The following is a 15,703-nucleotide window of genomic DNA, read 5'->3' as shown; positions in this document are numbered from 1 at the left end:
TTGGCACAGTCCCTTCCCGACCTCATTGGTCTCCGGCGCTGGCAGAGTGCGCAGGCGCGGGAGTAGGGCCCACGTTCCCACGCTCTCCCCGGGAGTCTCCGGCGGGTCACCCCCTGATGAGCCCCTGGCGGTGGCTCTTTCCCAGGTGGGCATCCTGCCCAGCTCGAGTCCGGGGAAGGGCGCCCCAGGGTGGGCGAGGGCAGCGGCTTCCGCGCCCCCACGTCCCTCTCCCGGCCGCGCTGGGCGCTCGTGGGTCGTTCAGGAGCTCGGCCCCGCAGGGCGGAGGTCGGAAGGCGGGCTGCCCGGGGGCGGGGCCCGAGGGATGGGGGTGGCTCTGCCGCCTCCCGGGAGCGGGTCCCGGCCGCGTGGCGCCGTTGGCACGAGCGGCGCTGCACCCGCAGGGCGCCGTGGGTCCCCTTCCTTGGGCGTCTCTGTTCGGAGCACTTCTCCAGACCGGGGGTGTCGGGGGCGGGTGACGGGACTCGGGAATGCCCGGAGCGCGGCGCTGGGCGGCCCGCGGGGTCCGGCTGGCTCCCTTGCTGCTGCGCCGCCCGTGGGTTGCGGGGATCCGCCTCTCAGGAACGCGGGGCCGCGGCACCTCCTTTCTAAGTGGTGGTGGGCACGAAGGGTGCATCCTCTGAAGCGCCTGGGGCTGTGCCTGGCGCCCAGGACGTGCCCGAGGTCCCTAGCGTAGTGATGAGCGGTGACCGTTTCCATCACTACCTGCCCACAGTCCTCGCTGAGTCCAAATGTGTATTTTCATAGTATTCACTTCTTCGTTCAGTTTATTGAGCACCTGCTCTGTGCCAGGCGCTGTTCCTAAAGTCTAAACATGCCCTGGTTCTAAACATGTTCTAACCCGCTTCTTTTCATTTCTTTCGTGGCTTAATTTATCCTTGGATGTAACTGGTCAGAGGAGCATAAACCTGCTGATGGTTCATTCTCCAAAAGCCAAGATTAGATTTGGTAACATCAGTCCCTACAATTTGACAATCCCCCAGTGTTAGAGACTGGATGAGTGTGAGTGTTCCTTATTTTACTCCTGGTTTTCTCTTCAAGGAAAACATATAAACTAGCTTGAGTGGATTGGAAGTATTTTCTCATTTTGTACATAAAAAAGTGTATATGTGCACTCACATATATTTGGTATTGAATTAAATGGTAACGCAGAAATACATAGATTAACTTTAGTACTATGATTAGTTTATTTGGCATTAGGATCATGTAGGAACAGAATCCTAAACTTTCATTGGGATATTTATGTTTTCTAATATAAATTTTTTTTTAAATGTTTTTCAGAGAGTGAGACAGAGTACAAGCGGGGGGAGGGGCAGAGACGGACCAGGAGACACAGAATCTGAAACAGGCTCCAGGCTCTGAGCTGTCAGCATAGATCCCAACCTCGGGAACGGTGAGATCATGACCTGAGCCCAAGTCGGACACTTAACTGAGCCACCCAGATGAGTTGAAAACCTTGCCTAAAGTTCTGTAGTTTTGAATGATGGACCCTGGATTCAGGCCCAAGTAGCCTGACCCCAGAATCTGATTTCTGAGCCTTGGATTTAAAGCTTTACTCATGATTTGATGAACTGTCTTTTGAAGACTCATTGAGAATGAACGCTAACAGATTTAGAGAAGTCTATTTCATGTGATGCGTTGATACTGTGGGAGTCTTCAAAAAGATTGTGAGGGAGAATTAATACCTGTGTGTGCTACTTAATTAAAAAGAAAATCCCTCATTTCTGTTTTGTTTTCCAGTGTACCTGTTATAGCTGAAGCATATGCTTTGAAGGGATGAGAAGGTTTTTGTTGCTGTATGCGACGCAGCAGGGACAGGCGAAGGCCATCGCGGAGGAAATCTTTGAAAAAGCATTTGCGCATGGATTTTCTGCAGATCTTCACTGTATCAGTGAGTCAGATAAGGTAAGCGGTTCCTCATGTGGTTTTTACCATCTTTTGTGCCTGCAGTATTTTGGTTGGGAGGGAAATGTAAAACAGCAAAGTGAGATGCTGAAAGCCACTGTAATCCTTTTCTCCCCTCCAGCATTCAGAAATTTATTTTATCAACTATATTGTAAGATTTCTGCCATTTTTTTTTTTTTAACATATAAGTGTATGTTTGAATTAGACTGAACGGTCCCCAACACCGAAGTAAGTGTCTATTAACTGCAAGCAGAAGTCGTCATGCTTGCCTTGGTTCTCACGGGGGGGCTATGCCGACAAATGAGATGTGTGTTTGGGTGCATGTGTGTGCTTTCCAACTCGCCAATCCCACTGCCTCAAAATAAAGGCTTGCTGTTCATGTCAGAGTTCCTGCAAGTGAAGGGCCGTGGAATTTTTTTTTTAGTTTATTTTTGAGAGAGAGAGCAAGGGCATACACTCCTGCACACAAGTGGGGGTGGGGGTGGGGTTGGGAGGAGCAGAGAGAGAGGGAGACACAGAAACTGAAGCAGGCTCCAGGCTCTGAGTTGTCAGCACACGGCCCGGGAGATCATGACCTCGGCCCAAGTCAGATGCTCAACTGACAGAGTCCCCCAGGCGCCCCAAGGACCGTGTAATTCTTCTGTGGAATAAAACTTAAAGTAGAAGTGGAAGGATCTAGAGAAGATGGGGCTTCCTTAGGTCAAGGACCGCTTATTTTTTACGTTCAGTCTCTACAGAAATTCTTAGGTCTTGTAAGATCATAGCACACCTGTATTCTTTCAGTTTGGGGGATGGAGCCCTCCAGATTTTACGGTTTTATACGGTCTGGTGCAGAGCGACTACCAGCTTTTATACAAGCACATGATGATGTGCCAGCTATAACGAGTCAATTGTAGTGTAGTACTTTACAAATTACCCTGCCAGTACACTCACTCAAGTTCATGAGCTCCTCTGTCCTTTCCCACATCTCTAGTTCAGAAGACTAGACTGTCCCCAGCACACATGAATTATAAACCTGCTCGTAGGAGAAGCACCTGGTTCCTTAATGTGGGAGGCCAAGGTGACCCCACATGTCAGTCACCCGACAGGGATCCTGGAGGACACCGCCGGTCAGCAGGTCCTGTGATCCTATGGTTACTTCAGAGCTGGCGTTGCATGTGCCATGTGATAGGACATAATCTGAGTCTGTTACTACAGACACAACCAAAGTTGTCCGCACCATGTAACTAGCCCAGATTTGGTCCCCAGGGGTCGCCTCACCATCTAAATCCGCGGCTACTTGAAAAGTGGGTGAGTCGTACTGTTCTTATTTTAGTGCCGTGTTAGTCATCGGTGCTGTCCCAGCTGATTGACTTCTCCAGCTGTTCCTGATCCAGGTTCAGATAGCTTTCTACTTTCTGGGTCGTGGTCGTCCTTTTCAAGGTGGAATCACCTTAACAGAGTATAGAAGTTTAGTACACAATTTATGCCGTGACCTGTAAGCATTCAACTGCCTGGTAAAATGTTGCCTCAGATCCTGTGTCCCCCTGAGAAATAAGTGGCTTCCCTTGAAGCGGCTTTGATGAATCACATGCGCAGTAGAGCTCATGGAGTCCTCATAAATAGAGATGCCGAAGTGCTCTTCTTGGAATATTTAAATTTAGGTGAGAATTAGGATGAAGAAACGCGGATGAGCTCGGTTTACCACTGACACTCTTCCCAGCTCCCCAGACCCCTGAGTTAGCCAGGCTCCCTGGCGTCTGAGGAGTAGGACGCACACCTTCCCCACCTTGACCGGGCTCCGCGCCCTCCACCGTTAAGCCACGCACAGCGCAGGTGACTGGTTCAGGAGACTAAGCCGGCTGCCTGGCCGGCGCGGTAAGTCGAAACTGCATTCTTCCGTAGATCCCTAACACGCCTCCCTCGTCTTCTAGTACGATCTAAAAACCGAGACAGCACCTCTCGTTGTCGTCGTTTCTACCACGGGCACAGGCGACCCACCCGACACCGCTCGCAAGTTCGTTAAGAAAATCCAGGACAGGGCGCTGCCAGCGGATTTCTTTGCACACCTGCAGTATGGATTGCTGGGTACGGACCATGCTTTCGTTCTGTCTCACCTCAGTTATTACAGGTTTGAATTCTGGTATCTGAACGTATCCTTCAAAACCATGATATATAGTTATTGAGGGTTTTCTTGTTTTGTTTTGTTTGTTTCATAGAAGCGTGTAAAACACCGAAGTATAAGTATCGTACTGCATTCTCCATACACCTCCCCTGGCTTCACCCCACAGCAGCGTGTCTATGGAGCCAGGGGCCATTTTCAGACTATCATCCTGAAACCACGCCCCATCCTGGACGTGGTTAAAAATAAACACAATCCCTGAAGGAGCAACTCTGAATGCTGTTTCATTTGTTTTTCTGTTTTTGTTTTTAAAACAGGCTCCCAGGTCGATCTGATTTCCCTAGGAATCACTCTCCTAGTATGATTTCTAGTCTCGGCCACATTTTAGGATCAGCAAGGGGGGTTTCTTTGAATTCTGTTACCTGGGTCGCCACCCCCCATGATTCTAACCTAACTGTTCGGAGGTGGAGCCCTGACACCTGTGGTCTGTAACAGCTCCCAGGTGATTCTAACCTGTATCCCAGGTTAGGAAACATGGGTGTAAGGCTCTGTAAAGCACAGGTTAAAAAACCAAGAGAAAGTATCCGAAAGACCAGCTCAGCAAGATAGGACACCAGAGAGAGAATTCAGAGGCCGTGTTCCTGGCCTGTGTCTGTATTGTTCTCTGAATGCTCTTTGAGAATTATTTTGGGGAGGGTATCTCATAAGGGTGGATTACACTAAGTGACTGATTAGAAATTTGAGGTTATGACACTGACTTATTCGAATAAGAAGGTATTTTAGAGGATTTACGGTTTTTTATTCAAGTTTTTCTAATTTCTTTTCAAGGATGAACACGTGTTGCGTTAAAAAAAGTTCCTCAAAAAAAAAAGTATAGACTGAAGCCCTTCTAACCACTCCAGTCGTTCCTAGGCCATTTATGCCCCCGCCCCCAAAGCTTCCCGTTCTTGTTGGGAACGTCCAGGGAAATGATTAAGTGAGAAATCGACCATTTTAATTTCAAACCAAGTATGAAAATCTTAGTCCATCTTCTTACCAGGAAACATAGAAGCAGCCCCTAACTTACCTCGCACAGAAACGTGGCAAATGATTATATATTACCTGTCTGTGCTCTAGGTTAGGGGTCAGTACAATCAGTAAAGGGCCAGCTGGTAAATGTTTTGGGCTTTGTGGACCAAGTGTTCTTTATGACAGCTCCTTACCTCTGCTGTTGTGGCTTGACTGCCACCGTAAACGCCATGTGAACAGATGGACTTGGCTGTGTTCCAGCACAACTTTACGCAAAGACAGCGAGTGGTGCTTGGCCCACAGGCTGCAGTTTGCAGACCTCTCACTAGATCAGAAAAGTCTGCAAAGACAGATGTTAGAGTTTAAAAAAAACTGTTTTAATGTTTTTTTATTTATTTCTGAAAGAGAGAGCGTGAGCAGGAGAGGGTCAGAGAGAGAGAGGGAGACACAGAATCTGAAACAGGCTCCAGGCTCTGAGCTGTCAGCACAGAGCCCGACACAAGGCTCGAACCCACGAACCATGAGATCATGACCTGAGCTGAAGTCAGACGCTTAACCGACTGAGCCACCCAGGCGCCCCAGATGTTACGATTTTTAAACTCATCTAATTCTTGCTTTAAGGTTTCCACATTAAAAAAAATTTTTTTAATGTTTATTTTTAAGAGACTGTGAGTTAGGGAGGGGCAGAGAGAGAGAGAGACACACACAATCCAAAACAGGCTCCAGGCTCTGAGCTAGCTGTCAGCACAGACTAATGGAAACAAAAATGTGAAAATATTTTGTTAACAGTGACCAAGATGTATTCATTTTTGTTTTGTTTTGTTTTGTTTTGTTTTTTGTTTTTTTTTATTTAAATATTTTTTTTTTTATTTATTTCTAGGAGAGAGAGAGAGAGAGAGACAGCGTGAGCAGGGGAGGGTCAGAGAGAGAGGGAGTCACAGGCTGAAACAGGCTCCAGGCTCCGAGCTGGCAGTCAGCACAGAGCCCGATGCGGGGCTCGAACCCACGAACCGCGAGATCATGACCTAAGCGAAAGTCGGACGCTTAACCGACTAAGCCACCCAGGCGCCCCGATGTATTCATTTTTGTTTCAGTGCGTCTGATACTTCACCATTGTAAGAATGGAGACAGTTATTTGTATACTTAGTATTACTCAACAAAAACCTCAGAAAATGTCAAGCTATACTTTATTTGTTAATCAGTATATGGACTGTTGTTTAAGTATTTTATTTGTTCTGTGTATCTTCTTTAAATCTGACTGTGCACTAATAATCTGTCTGGGCTCTTAGGGCTGGGAGATTCCGAATACACGTACTTCTGTAACGGCGGGAAAATCATCGATAAGCGACTTCAGGAGCTTGGTGCCCGGCATTTCTACGACACTGGACATGCAGATGACTGTGTGGGGTAAGGGCATCGTGCTTCTTGTCTGATCCTTCCATGCAGCCCTGCTTGGTACTTGATCCAAGGCTGGGAGTTTCTAAAATGTGGTGACTTTTGATTTAGCACTGAAGTTTTTATTTTGAAAGCACTACTTCCGTTTTCTCGGCTTTTTTTGCTCAAGGACCAGAGATCAGCCCGAGCTTGATTTATGTATCTTGTGGACTTGAAGCTCCTCACCCATCTCAGTACCTGCTAATGGGAGAAATTGGGGAAGATGCCCCGGTACGGTTATCTTTATCTTGAAGTGTGTACGTCTTTGTCAGGGTCCACATTTTCTTTAGGAACTCTGATAGCACGCGTGCTTGCTTCTCTGCTGCGCACACAGGGGTCACTGCATGCAGGTCCTCACGTGGCGGGCGCCCAGCAGGCCACGCGTCACCAGCAGGGAGCACGCACAGACCAGAGGCCTTCCTGGCTCGCTGTGTGCCTGGGCAGTCTCCCTTACCATCTTAATGGCCATTTGGCACCATGCCAGCTGGAAACAGAATCCGTATTTCTTTTAGATTATTCTCATTTTTACAATTCAGTATTTCACCCTATATGCTGCCTCTCAAATCCCCTTAATGTGTTTATTTAAAGATCTCATAGATACCACGCTCCACCTTAGTTTGTCATAGCCTTTGGCTATTTTAGCCAGATAACAGCATACCCACTTGATTTTTTCCTACTCAGTGCATATATTAAATTCTCACTCCCTTGATTTTTCTTTAGGAATATTGACAAGTTCAGCAAATGTCTTGCTTTTCTGCATAGCACCACCTCGCACGAGTGTGCTGGACACACTTCTCTCCACGTGACCTGCCCTTCAGGTCCACTTCCTCCATCATTTTCTGCAGCTACAACCCTGTGGGTGTTTCCAAATCCCAGCACCCACGTCCTTGGTTGTGACAGAGCTCGACCGTGTTGCCTTCTGTGTTGACCTTTTAGCTTTAACCTTTATATTGATTTTTTTGTTTGTGTGTGGGGGTGTGTTTGCCAGAATCCAGTTGCCATTAAGTGTTGGTCTCATATGAGCCATTTACTTGCTGATTTCTTACGGAACCCATGGGGCCTTTCACTGAGTCCATATTTTACTTCCGGTCAGGGGCTTTGTTTCCCTGCTCCTTTCCTGGATCGAGTGTTAAAGTTCTTAACTGTAATGTCATCAGCCTGCATCTCTTAAATTTTTAACCTGACTACCTCACTTGAATACCCCTCTTCTAAAATTGTTTTCAAGAAGATACCCTGGCTTAGTGTACCCACCGCCACACTCTGGGGTTCAGAATGCAGAGCGGGGTCCAGGTCCCTGCGTCCACGTCCGGGACTGCCTGCCCCCTCCAGTGACTGAAACTTTGGTCACATTACGTCCCCTTTTCGTGCTTCTGTCTCTGCCTCTGGGAACTGGAAACTAATGGTGTGTGTTGTGGAAAGTTTCGGGGAGGAATACATCATGAGCTGATACAGGCTGTTCTCTTAGAAGAGTGTCTCCCTCGTAGTCAGTGCTCTGCGGACATTAGCCCTCCCACTGCGGTGCTACCGGCTCGATGTCTGAGCTGTGAGAGCGGCGTGGTAGACGGAGCTGCTGTGTTGAACTCCATAGTTTTACGTACTTGCTTTGCCAAAGGCTCTGATGGACGGATGTGGACCTTGGAACCAAATGTTGAGCTGTTTGCTGTGAGCACCTAACGAATTTGCTGAGATTCTAGCCAGAGTCCTAATAAGACAGAGGCTGAATGGGCCTTCTCCTGTCATTTAACTTTATGAATTAGAATTTAGTTGATAACGGCCTTTGAGTTGTGAATAAAAACGAGAAGGAGGTAATTTCCAAGGTTTAGATGCACTGTGTCTTATCCATTCATTCTTCTTAAAGTTTCTCAGCTCAGAGAATGTATGGGATGTTACTGTTGACTTACCCTACTTTGTTTACTGGTATGTGTACTACCACATTTTATTTTATTTAAAAAAAATTGTTTTAATGTTTATTTTCGAGAGACAGAGTGTGAGTCGGGGAGGGGCAGAGAGAGAGAGAGGGAGACACAGAATCTGAAGCAGGCTCCAGGCTCTGAGCTGTCAGCACAGAGCCCAACGCGGGGCTCGAACCCACAAGCTATGAGATCATGACCTGAGCCGAAGTCAGAGGCTTAACCGACTGAGCCACCCAGGTGCCCCTGTACACTACCATGTTTTAAAACATACCTATGATTCATTCAACTTTCCTAAAGTGTTATTAGTTTTTTCCCTTTATGTTCACACTTGGGCAAACTTTATTAAAAATATTTGGAACCGGTTGAAGATTTGAACTATTCATACTTAGTCAAAATGGCATTAATCTGGAGTGATTTCATGGTGATATTCTAATTTCTGGGTGGAAAACAGAAAGGTCAGTAAATTAGCTAGGTGAAAAAATGAAGTTGTATTTGATATATATAATTGGATTTTGGGTGAGAAGCCTGAGAATTTAGCATGCCTATTTGAAATGACAACTTCTTAAAATAAAGATCACCACCTATATTTTAGTAAGTTAAGAGCAATCCCATTGCTCTTACTTACTACTAAAATGGCTTCATTCTGTTCAGACCTTTTATATGCTTGCTTTGTTTGTGGCTGAAGTGTTAATGAACAACACAAAATAGTGTTGTTTTTAACTTGATCATGTGTATATTTCACATTCTGGACCATTGTTATGTCTGGTGTTTTTGAACACTGCATAGCGCTCAGCCAATAGACTGCCGTTGTCCCAATATTATATATTTAAGTGGAGAATTTAGGCATTTATTGTATTTTTTCCTTTTTTATTGCCACAATCCAGTTTAGAACTTGTGGTTGAGCCGTGGATTGACGGACTCTGGGCTGCCCTCACGAAGCATTTTACGTCCAGTAGAGGAAAAGAGACGCACGGAACTCTCCAGATAGCCTCAAATGCCTCCCAGAGGATGGATCCTGTGAAACCGGAATTACTACACATTGAATCCCAAGTTGAACTTCTGAGATTGGCTGATTCAGGCAGAACGGATTCTGAGGTTCAGGAACAGAATGCAGTGAACAGAGGTCAATCCAGTGCTCTGATCGCCGAGTCCGAGCCCTCACTTACCCACTCGATACCCCCACTGTCCCAGGCGTCACTGAACATTCCTGCCCTTCCACCAGAATATTTGCAGCTACATCTGCAGGAGTCTCTGGGCCAGGTAAGCAGCTTTACTGTGCTCTTCTTGCCGTGGGATGTCAACTCACTGAGGGGGTTCGCTTTGCTGCTGCTACAGGACAACAGAGGTCAGCAGACCGTGGCTTGCTGGCGACATGTGATATGTCACCTGTCCCCGAAGTCGAGCTTTGCTGGAACACAGGCCTGTGCTTCCATTCCCCCGTGGCCGGGGCGGCTTCTGCAGGAGGAGGCAGGGCAGCGTGGGTACCCAACGTGCGAAGCCTGGCCCCTTAGGAGAAAGTTTGCCGGGCGTTGCAGACGCATTTGTGTCATACGTTGCTCTGTCGTTGAAGTAGCAAATAGTTAAGAGCTCAGTTTTTCTGTTACTTTGGAGAATTCTTTGTTCTGGGCACTCAGGAAATGACCGTAGCAGCTACACTGAAAGCACGTGTTTCCAGCACAGTCTCCTTTCCAGCCTGGTTTTCTGTGCCTTAGGAGGCTTCACTTTGGAGATTAGTTGTCTTGGTAACGTCTTAGAAATGTGCTTTTGCCTATATCAAGTCATTTTCTTTTGTCAAGTGTGTTTTTCCTTTCAACAGAGTAGTGACTCTAAGGTAGTCTGTCAATATGGGGGCGCCTGGGTGGCTCAGTCAGTCGGGTTTCCAACTCTTGATTTATGCTCAGATCTTGATCTCATGGTTCTTGAGATTGAGCCCCGCGTTGGGCTCCGTGCTGATGTCCTAGAGCCTGCTTGGGATTCTCTCTCTCCCTCTCTCCCCCTNCCCCCTCTGTCTCTCCCTCTCTGTCCTTCCCTTGCTTATACGAGTATGTTCTTTTGCTGTGTCTCTCAGTATAAATAAATAAACTTAAAAAAATAGTCTATATAAATTTTGAGCATTAAGTGGGATAATGTCTAGTTTTTCCTCACTCGTCTTCTGAGATGCCTGCTATCCCTTCCCACTGAAAGCCAGTCTATCCTGCAGAGCCACCCCTGTCTTTACAGCGGCTGATTGTGGAGTTCCCCGCAGGCTTTCTCACATAAACCACACCCTCAGTGCAGCCATCCTGATTTCTCCTTTCTTGATGTTTTTATTTATTTAGATTTTTTTGGCGTGGGTGGAGAGAGGGCACACATGGGAGAGAGGGGCCGAGGGAGAGAGAGAGAAAAAAATCTCAGGTCAGCTCCACACCCAGTGCAGAGCCAGACGCAGGGCTTAGGACTCGATCACCCGACCGTGAGGTCATGACCTGAGCCGAAATCCAAGAGTCGGGACACCTAATCGACAGCCTCCCAGGCGCCCCTTGATTTCTTAATTTTATTGAAGTAATTTAAATACGACTTTCCAGCGTATTAGAACTGTTTTCTGACACCCGACATGATCATGGTTTTTGAGCCTTTGCAGTGTCTTCCTAAAGCATACGGAGGAACAAGTGTGTGCGCGCGTGTAAACAGCTGTCGGGTGTCTTCCGTTTACGCCTGATGATCGTGCGAAGTGTTGAGTGCGGTGATTCCAGCAGGTGCACGTTTGTCAGGCTGGGAGCAGACACGAGTGCCCCTAGTGAACCTGGCGCACTGCGGGCACGGGGCTGCCTGGCAGAGGCGTGTGGGCAGGACTGCTCTGACCGGGCGCTGCAGCAGGACGATCTCAGGAGGCTTCTGTCACAGGAGGCGTCGGCAAACAGGCGTCAGTGGCTGGGAGTGAGGTTGATTCTTAAGACGTCAGCCAGCTAAGCGATACGGGTGTACCTTTGCTCGGAGCATACGCGTAGAGGAGAAGGGGCCGGACAGGGATTGATTTTCAGGCTCCCTCCCGGGGGCGTCACACCAGGGAACCAGGGAGGGGAGCGGAGCGCTGTCTTCTGATGCGGGCCGCCGGCGTCTCGGTAGCCCTGCCCCGTTCCGTGTGGACTGGGCTCCCCTGCCCTCGTAGCCGTGTGGTCAGCACGTTTCTGGCTCTGGAGGCTGCCACCAGGGCATCAAAGCCAGTGTCCTGGGGTAGTGCTCCCGGTTAGCAAGACTTCTCTGTCCAGGGTTATGTTCTACCCTCCTTGGCCCAGGCCTCGGCATTCCGGCCCATGCATCCTCTGTGGGCTTCTGCTAGTGCTGCGTCCTGCACTTTCCTCAGAATGTAAGCCCGTGCTGCCGTAGCTGGCCCCTCACGTCTGCAGCCTGGTGCTGTGACTCAGCCCTCACCGGCCTGGTGCTGTGACTCAGCCCTCACTGGCCGGGTGCTGTGACTTGGCCCTCACCGGCCTGGTGCTGTGACTCAGCCCTCACTGGCCGGGTGCTGTGACTTGGCCCTCACCAGCCGGGTGCTGTGACTTAGCCCTCACTGGCTGGATGCTATGACTTGGCCCTCACTGTCCTGGTGCTGTGACTTGGCCCTCACTGGCTGGGTACTGTGACTCGGCCCTCACTGGCCTGGTGCTGTGACTCGGCCCTCACCGGCCAGGTGCTATGACTCGGCCCTCACTGTCTTGGTGCTGTGACTTGGCCCTCACCAGCCAGGTGCTGTGACTTGGCCCTCGCCGGCCGGGTGCTGTGACTTAGCCTTCGCCGGCCGGGTGCTGTGACTTGGCCCTGACCGGCCGGGTGCTGTGACTTAGCCCTTACCGGCTGGGTGCTGTGACTTAGCCCTCACCGGCCTGGTCTTGTGACTTAGCCCTCACCGGCCGGGTGCTGTGACTTGGCCCTCACCGGCCGGGTGCTGTGACTTGGCCCTCACCGGCCGGGTGCTGTGACTTAGCCCTCACCGGCCAGGTGCTGTGACTTGGCCCCCACCGGCCAGGTGCTGTGACTTGCTGTCTCCTTGGAGAGAGGGGGACAGACGCGGGAGTGGGCGCAGTGAGAAATAGGCTGTGAAGAATTCCAGCACGGGCCCCAGCCAGTCCCAGAGCTGGGATGGCCCTTCAGAGTTGGCTAGAGTTGGGGCAGAGGGGCTGGGCCCTTATAGTCATCAATCAGGCATTGCACATGGGCTGCCTTTGAAAGGGGGCGTGGCCAGAGAATGCTGAGGTCACTCTCCGGGGTGACCGTGGGCGAGCTGAGGGCCGGCTGCTGACCACTCCCAGCAGCCCTGCTGAAGGCTGCCTCAGGCCAGGGCTTCTCCTGGTGGCCTTTGGTCATGACTGTCAGGCTCTGAGCTCTGACCCTTTTCCCAGTGTTCCCTCCAGCCATTTATCTGGGGTTAACTGACTAGCATTTGGTAAGTTTCTGTCTTCAAAAGAGATTAGGGGCATCAAGTAGGAAAGGAGTGGAAATAGTACAACAAATTGGGTTTCTTTGCAGTTTCCTAAGACCCGGGCTAGCTAATACAGGAGCCGCTAGCTGTGCGTGGCCACTTAACATTTAAATAAGTGAAAATGAGAATTCGGTTTCTGAGGCTCCTGTGTTGACCAGGGCATGTAGGGAACATTCCCATTGTCAGTGCCCAGCAGGCTGAGGTTCTGAGCGTAAACATCTGTTACTTTCCTTTACGCTCTCCTTCCTGAAATCATGCATGCACACTGTGTCCTTTTGCAAAGTTTCTTTGGAAGACTATGAGACCTTTACGCAAAAATGCGGGTATCTGATATTTTCAGTATATATATCCCAGAATTTTACCTAATAACCAAGGAGTTTAAGATCCGAATGAGCTATTTCTTCTGAAGGATCGAGAGGCAAATGTCTGTAGCCACTTGCCTTAGAAACAAACTCCTAAACAGCTCGGAAGTTTTCCAAGATCCTATCGATCTTTCCTAGTCACTAAGGGAAGCAATGGCAGGTAAAATGGGAGCTCGCGTCTTGCGTTCCATAATATGTTATCACATTTGTTTCCCAAGGAGGAGAGCCAAGCATCTGTGACTTCGGTGGATCCAGTTTTTCAAGTTCCAATTTCAAAGGCGATTCAGCTGACTACGAATGATGCCATAAAAACCACTCTTCTGGTGGAACTGGACATCTCTGTAAGTTACAGAATCTGCCTCTACGCCTGTCTACTGTCGAGAGGCTGGTGGTCCCCACGCTCGGGAAGGAGGCGAGTCTCTAACCAGACATCGGCCTGTTTCTTCTTGACCCCTCGTGTTTTCTCCCCGGTTTTTTCCCCACAGGGTGCAGGAAGCGGGCTAAAATGAGGAGGGAGGGGCCTGGGAGGTGGCTCGATTTGAGAGGATAGTGCCGCCTCACTCAGGAAGCCGCGGAAGGGTCAGAGCGTGTTTCCTGTTGGAGAAGAGCCCCGAGACAGGCCGCAGGGCGCCTGAGGGTGGTCGGCGGCGGGAAGCAGAGCTCAGACCAGCTCGGCAGAGATGGCTCTAGTCCTTGGCATGGTGGGTCTCGCGCCTTGAGAACTGGGCAAAGCCTGGAGCCCCCCGGAAAGACGATCATAAACGTTCTCGTGGAGTTTCAGGGCATGGGCTGCCTCTCCCAGCTCCACCCTCGAGCCGCTGCCTAGCCCCCGCCCCAGGCCACTGGACCCTGGTGACATCAGTGCCGGAGGCCCCAGAGCCACTCAGCCGTGTGGCTGATGGTGATCCTGGGAAGCGGGTTGTCCTTTCAGAAAAGGGTGTCAGGGCCGTCTGTAGGTTTCATTCAACTTGTGATAGGAAGAAATGACAGGCATCAAAACTGGATAGCTGTGCTTGCATACAGTTGAGTACTTTCCCTTTCCTTTGCAAGTGTTAAGTATTCTGCATATAGCAAAACATTGTCTTTTTTTATTCTGTTTTACACTCATCATGAAACGGAGGGTGGGCCACTCCCGGGAGTGTGAGCACGTGTGGTCAGAGGCGCTCCGGGTCTTGCTCTCGTTCCGTGTCCCTCTGTAAATAGCCGTGTGGGGGAAGGTGGCCCCTCCAGCCTGTGTTCGTTCACAGCAGCGAGCAGGGGCTGTGACGTCCGTGCTCAGTAAGGAAGAAGTAAAGTGTCTCTCCTACCCCTCTCCTTCCCCGAAAGAAAACCTAAAGCAAGGAAATCGAGGACCACTGCAGACAGCCTCAAGAGGTTTCTCTTGCTCATAATGTGCGTGTTTCCATGAGATGCATTTTTACATTTGTTAGTGAAACGTTTTTAATCAAGGCACCTTAACTGAGAGAGGTTTTAACGTTGTAAAGAGTACTCAAATGGTAGAAACAAAATATTGGATAACTATGGAAGTTTTTTCTTTAAAGTAACTCCTGGGGCCCCTGGCTGGCTCATTCTGTGGTGCATCTGCCTCTTGATCTTGGAGTTGTGAGTTTGAGCCCCATGCTGGGTATATAGATGACTTTGAAATTTTAAAAAAAAGTAACTTCTAATAAAAGTAGGTTTGTTCGGTTGGGCTTATTTTTTGAAGTTAGAATCATTTTATTTCTAGTTCATATTTTGAAATGATGACACAATAGAAAACACATTTTTTTTAGCCCACAGCTCAAACTCTTAACTCATATGTGCTTTTTTTTCTTTTCTTCCTTGTTGGTTCTTCCCTAGAAAACAGATTTTTCCTATCAGCCTGGAGATGCCTTCAACGTGATCTGTCCCAACAACGATACCGAGGTTCAAAACCTGCTCCAGAGCCTGCAGCTCACGGACAGAAGAGAGCACCGTGTCGTCTTGGGAATTAAGGCAGACACCAAGAAGAAAGGTACAGCCCCGATCTCTTATTTCTTAACCTGTCGTCGGACCAATGGACAGGAGGTGACCAGTACAAGGCCCTCCTTCCCGAACCTGTGTGACGGCTGCACAGGCAGCCTGTGGCCTGGCGCCCCCGTCAGCGGGCGGGACACGGATGCGCTGGCCTGCCGGTTTCTTAACTTTTACACCCGTGACACTCTGTGACACGGCATGGGGTGGTCATGCACTTGGTGCTTACTCGGACCTGCTGGGCAGGGCACGCGAGTGTGCCCGAGTCTGGGAGAAGCCGGTGGGTAGGCTGTGCTCGTCTGTTTGTTGGCTTCTTGCAGTGGCATTATTTCGTTGTGGAGCTCGTCAAGAGCGTCCCGCAGTAAGCTTTTATCATCCGGGCCTTTCCAAGGTTTTCTTATAAGCGTTTCTCATGGCATGTTTATTGCTTCTTTAGTGTATAAAAATAGTTTTCATAATTAAAGGGCATTAGTTTTTTTTTTTTTTTTAGTTTCCTGCCTAAAATTTTGAA

The 15,703-nt window shown here is 49.2% G+C and overlaps 1 protein-coding gene across 1 annotated transcript in view; it reads left to right on the top strand.

Moving 5' to 3' along the window:
• The first annotated feature begins 56 nt into the window (after positions 1 to 56).
• MTRR (5-methyltetrahydrofolate-homocysteine methyltransferase reductase) overlaps positions 57 to 15,703 on the top strand; it is a 29,801-nt gene continuing 14,154 nt past the window's right edge. The window contains exons 1-8 of the mRNA XM_077749453.1: positions 57 to 145; positions 1,300 to 1,411; positions 1,759 to 1,923; positions 3,837 to 3,990; positions 6,322 to 6,439; positions 9,264 to 9,639; positions 13,419 to 13,541; positions 15,040 to 15,193. Coding sequence (XP_077605579.1) covers positions 1,795 to 1,923; positions 3,837 to 3,990; positions 6,322 to 6,439; positions 9,264 to 9,639; positions 13,419 to 13,541; positions 15,040 to 15,193 — 1,054 coding nt within the window. The 5' untranslated portion in view covers positions 57 to 145; positions 1,300 to 1,411; positions 1,759 to 1,794. The remainder of the gene's footprint in view (positions 146 to 1,299; positions 1,412 to 1,758; positions 1,924 to 3,836; positions 3,991 to 6,321; positions 6,440 to 9,263; positions 9,640 to 13,418; positions 13,542 to 15,039; positions 15,194 to 15,703) is intronic.

The sequence above is a fragment of the Crocuta crocuta genome, unplaced genomic scaffold (genome assembly GCF_008692635.1).
Source record: "Crocuta crocuta isolate KB4526 unplaced genomic scaffold, BGI_CrCroc_1.0 scaffold89, whole genome shotgun sequence".
Classification (NCBI taxonomy): Eukaryota; Metazoa; Chordata; class Mammalia; order Carnivora; family Hyaenidae; genus Crocuta; species Crocuta crocuta.
Note: the sequence above shows the minus strand (reverse complement) of the source record. Positions and strands in the feature narration are given on the sequence as shown.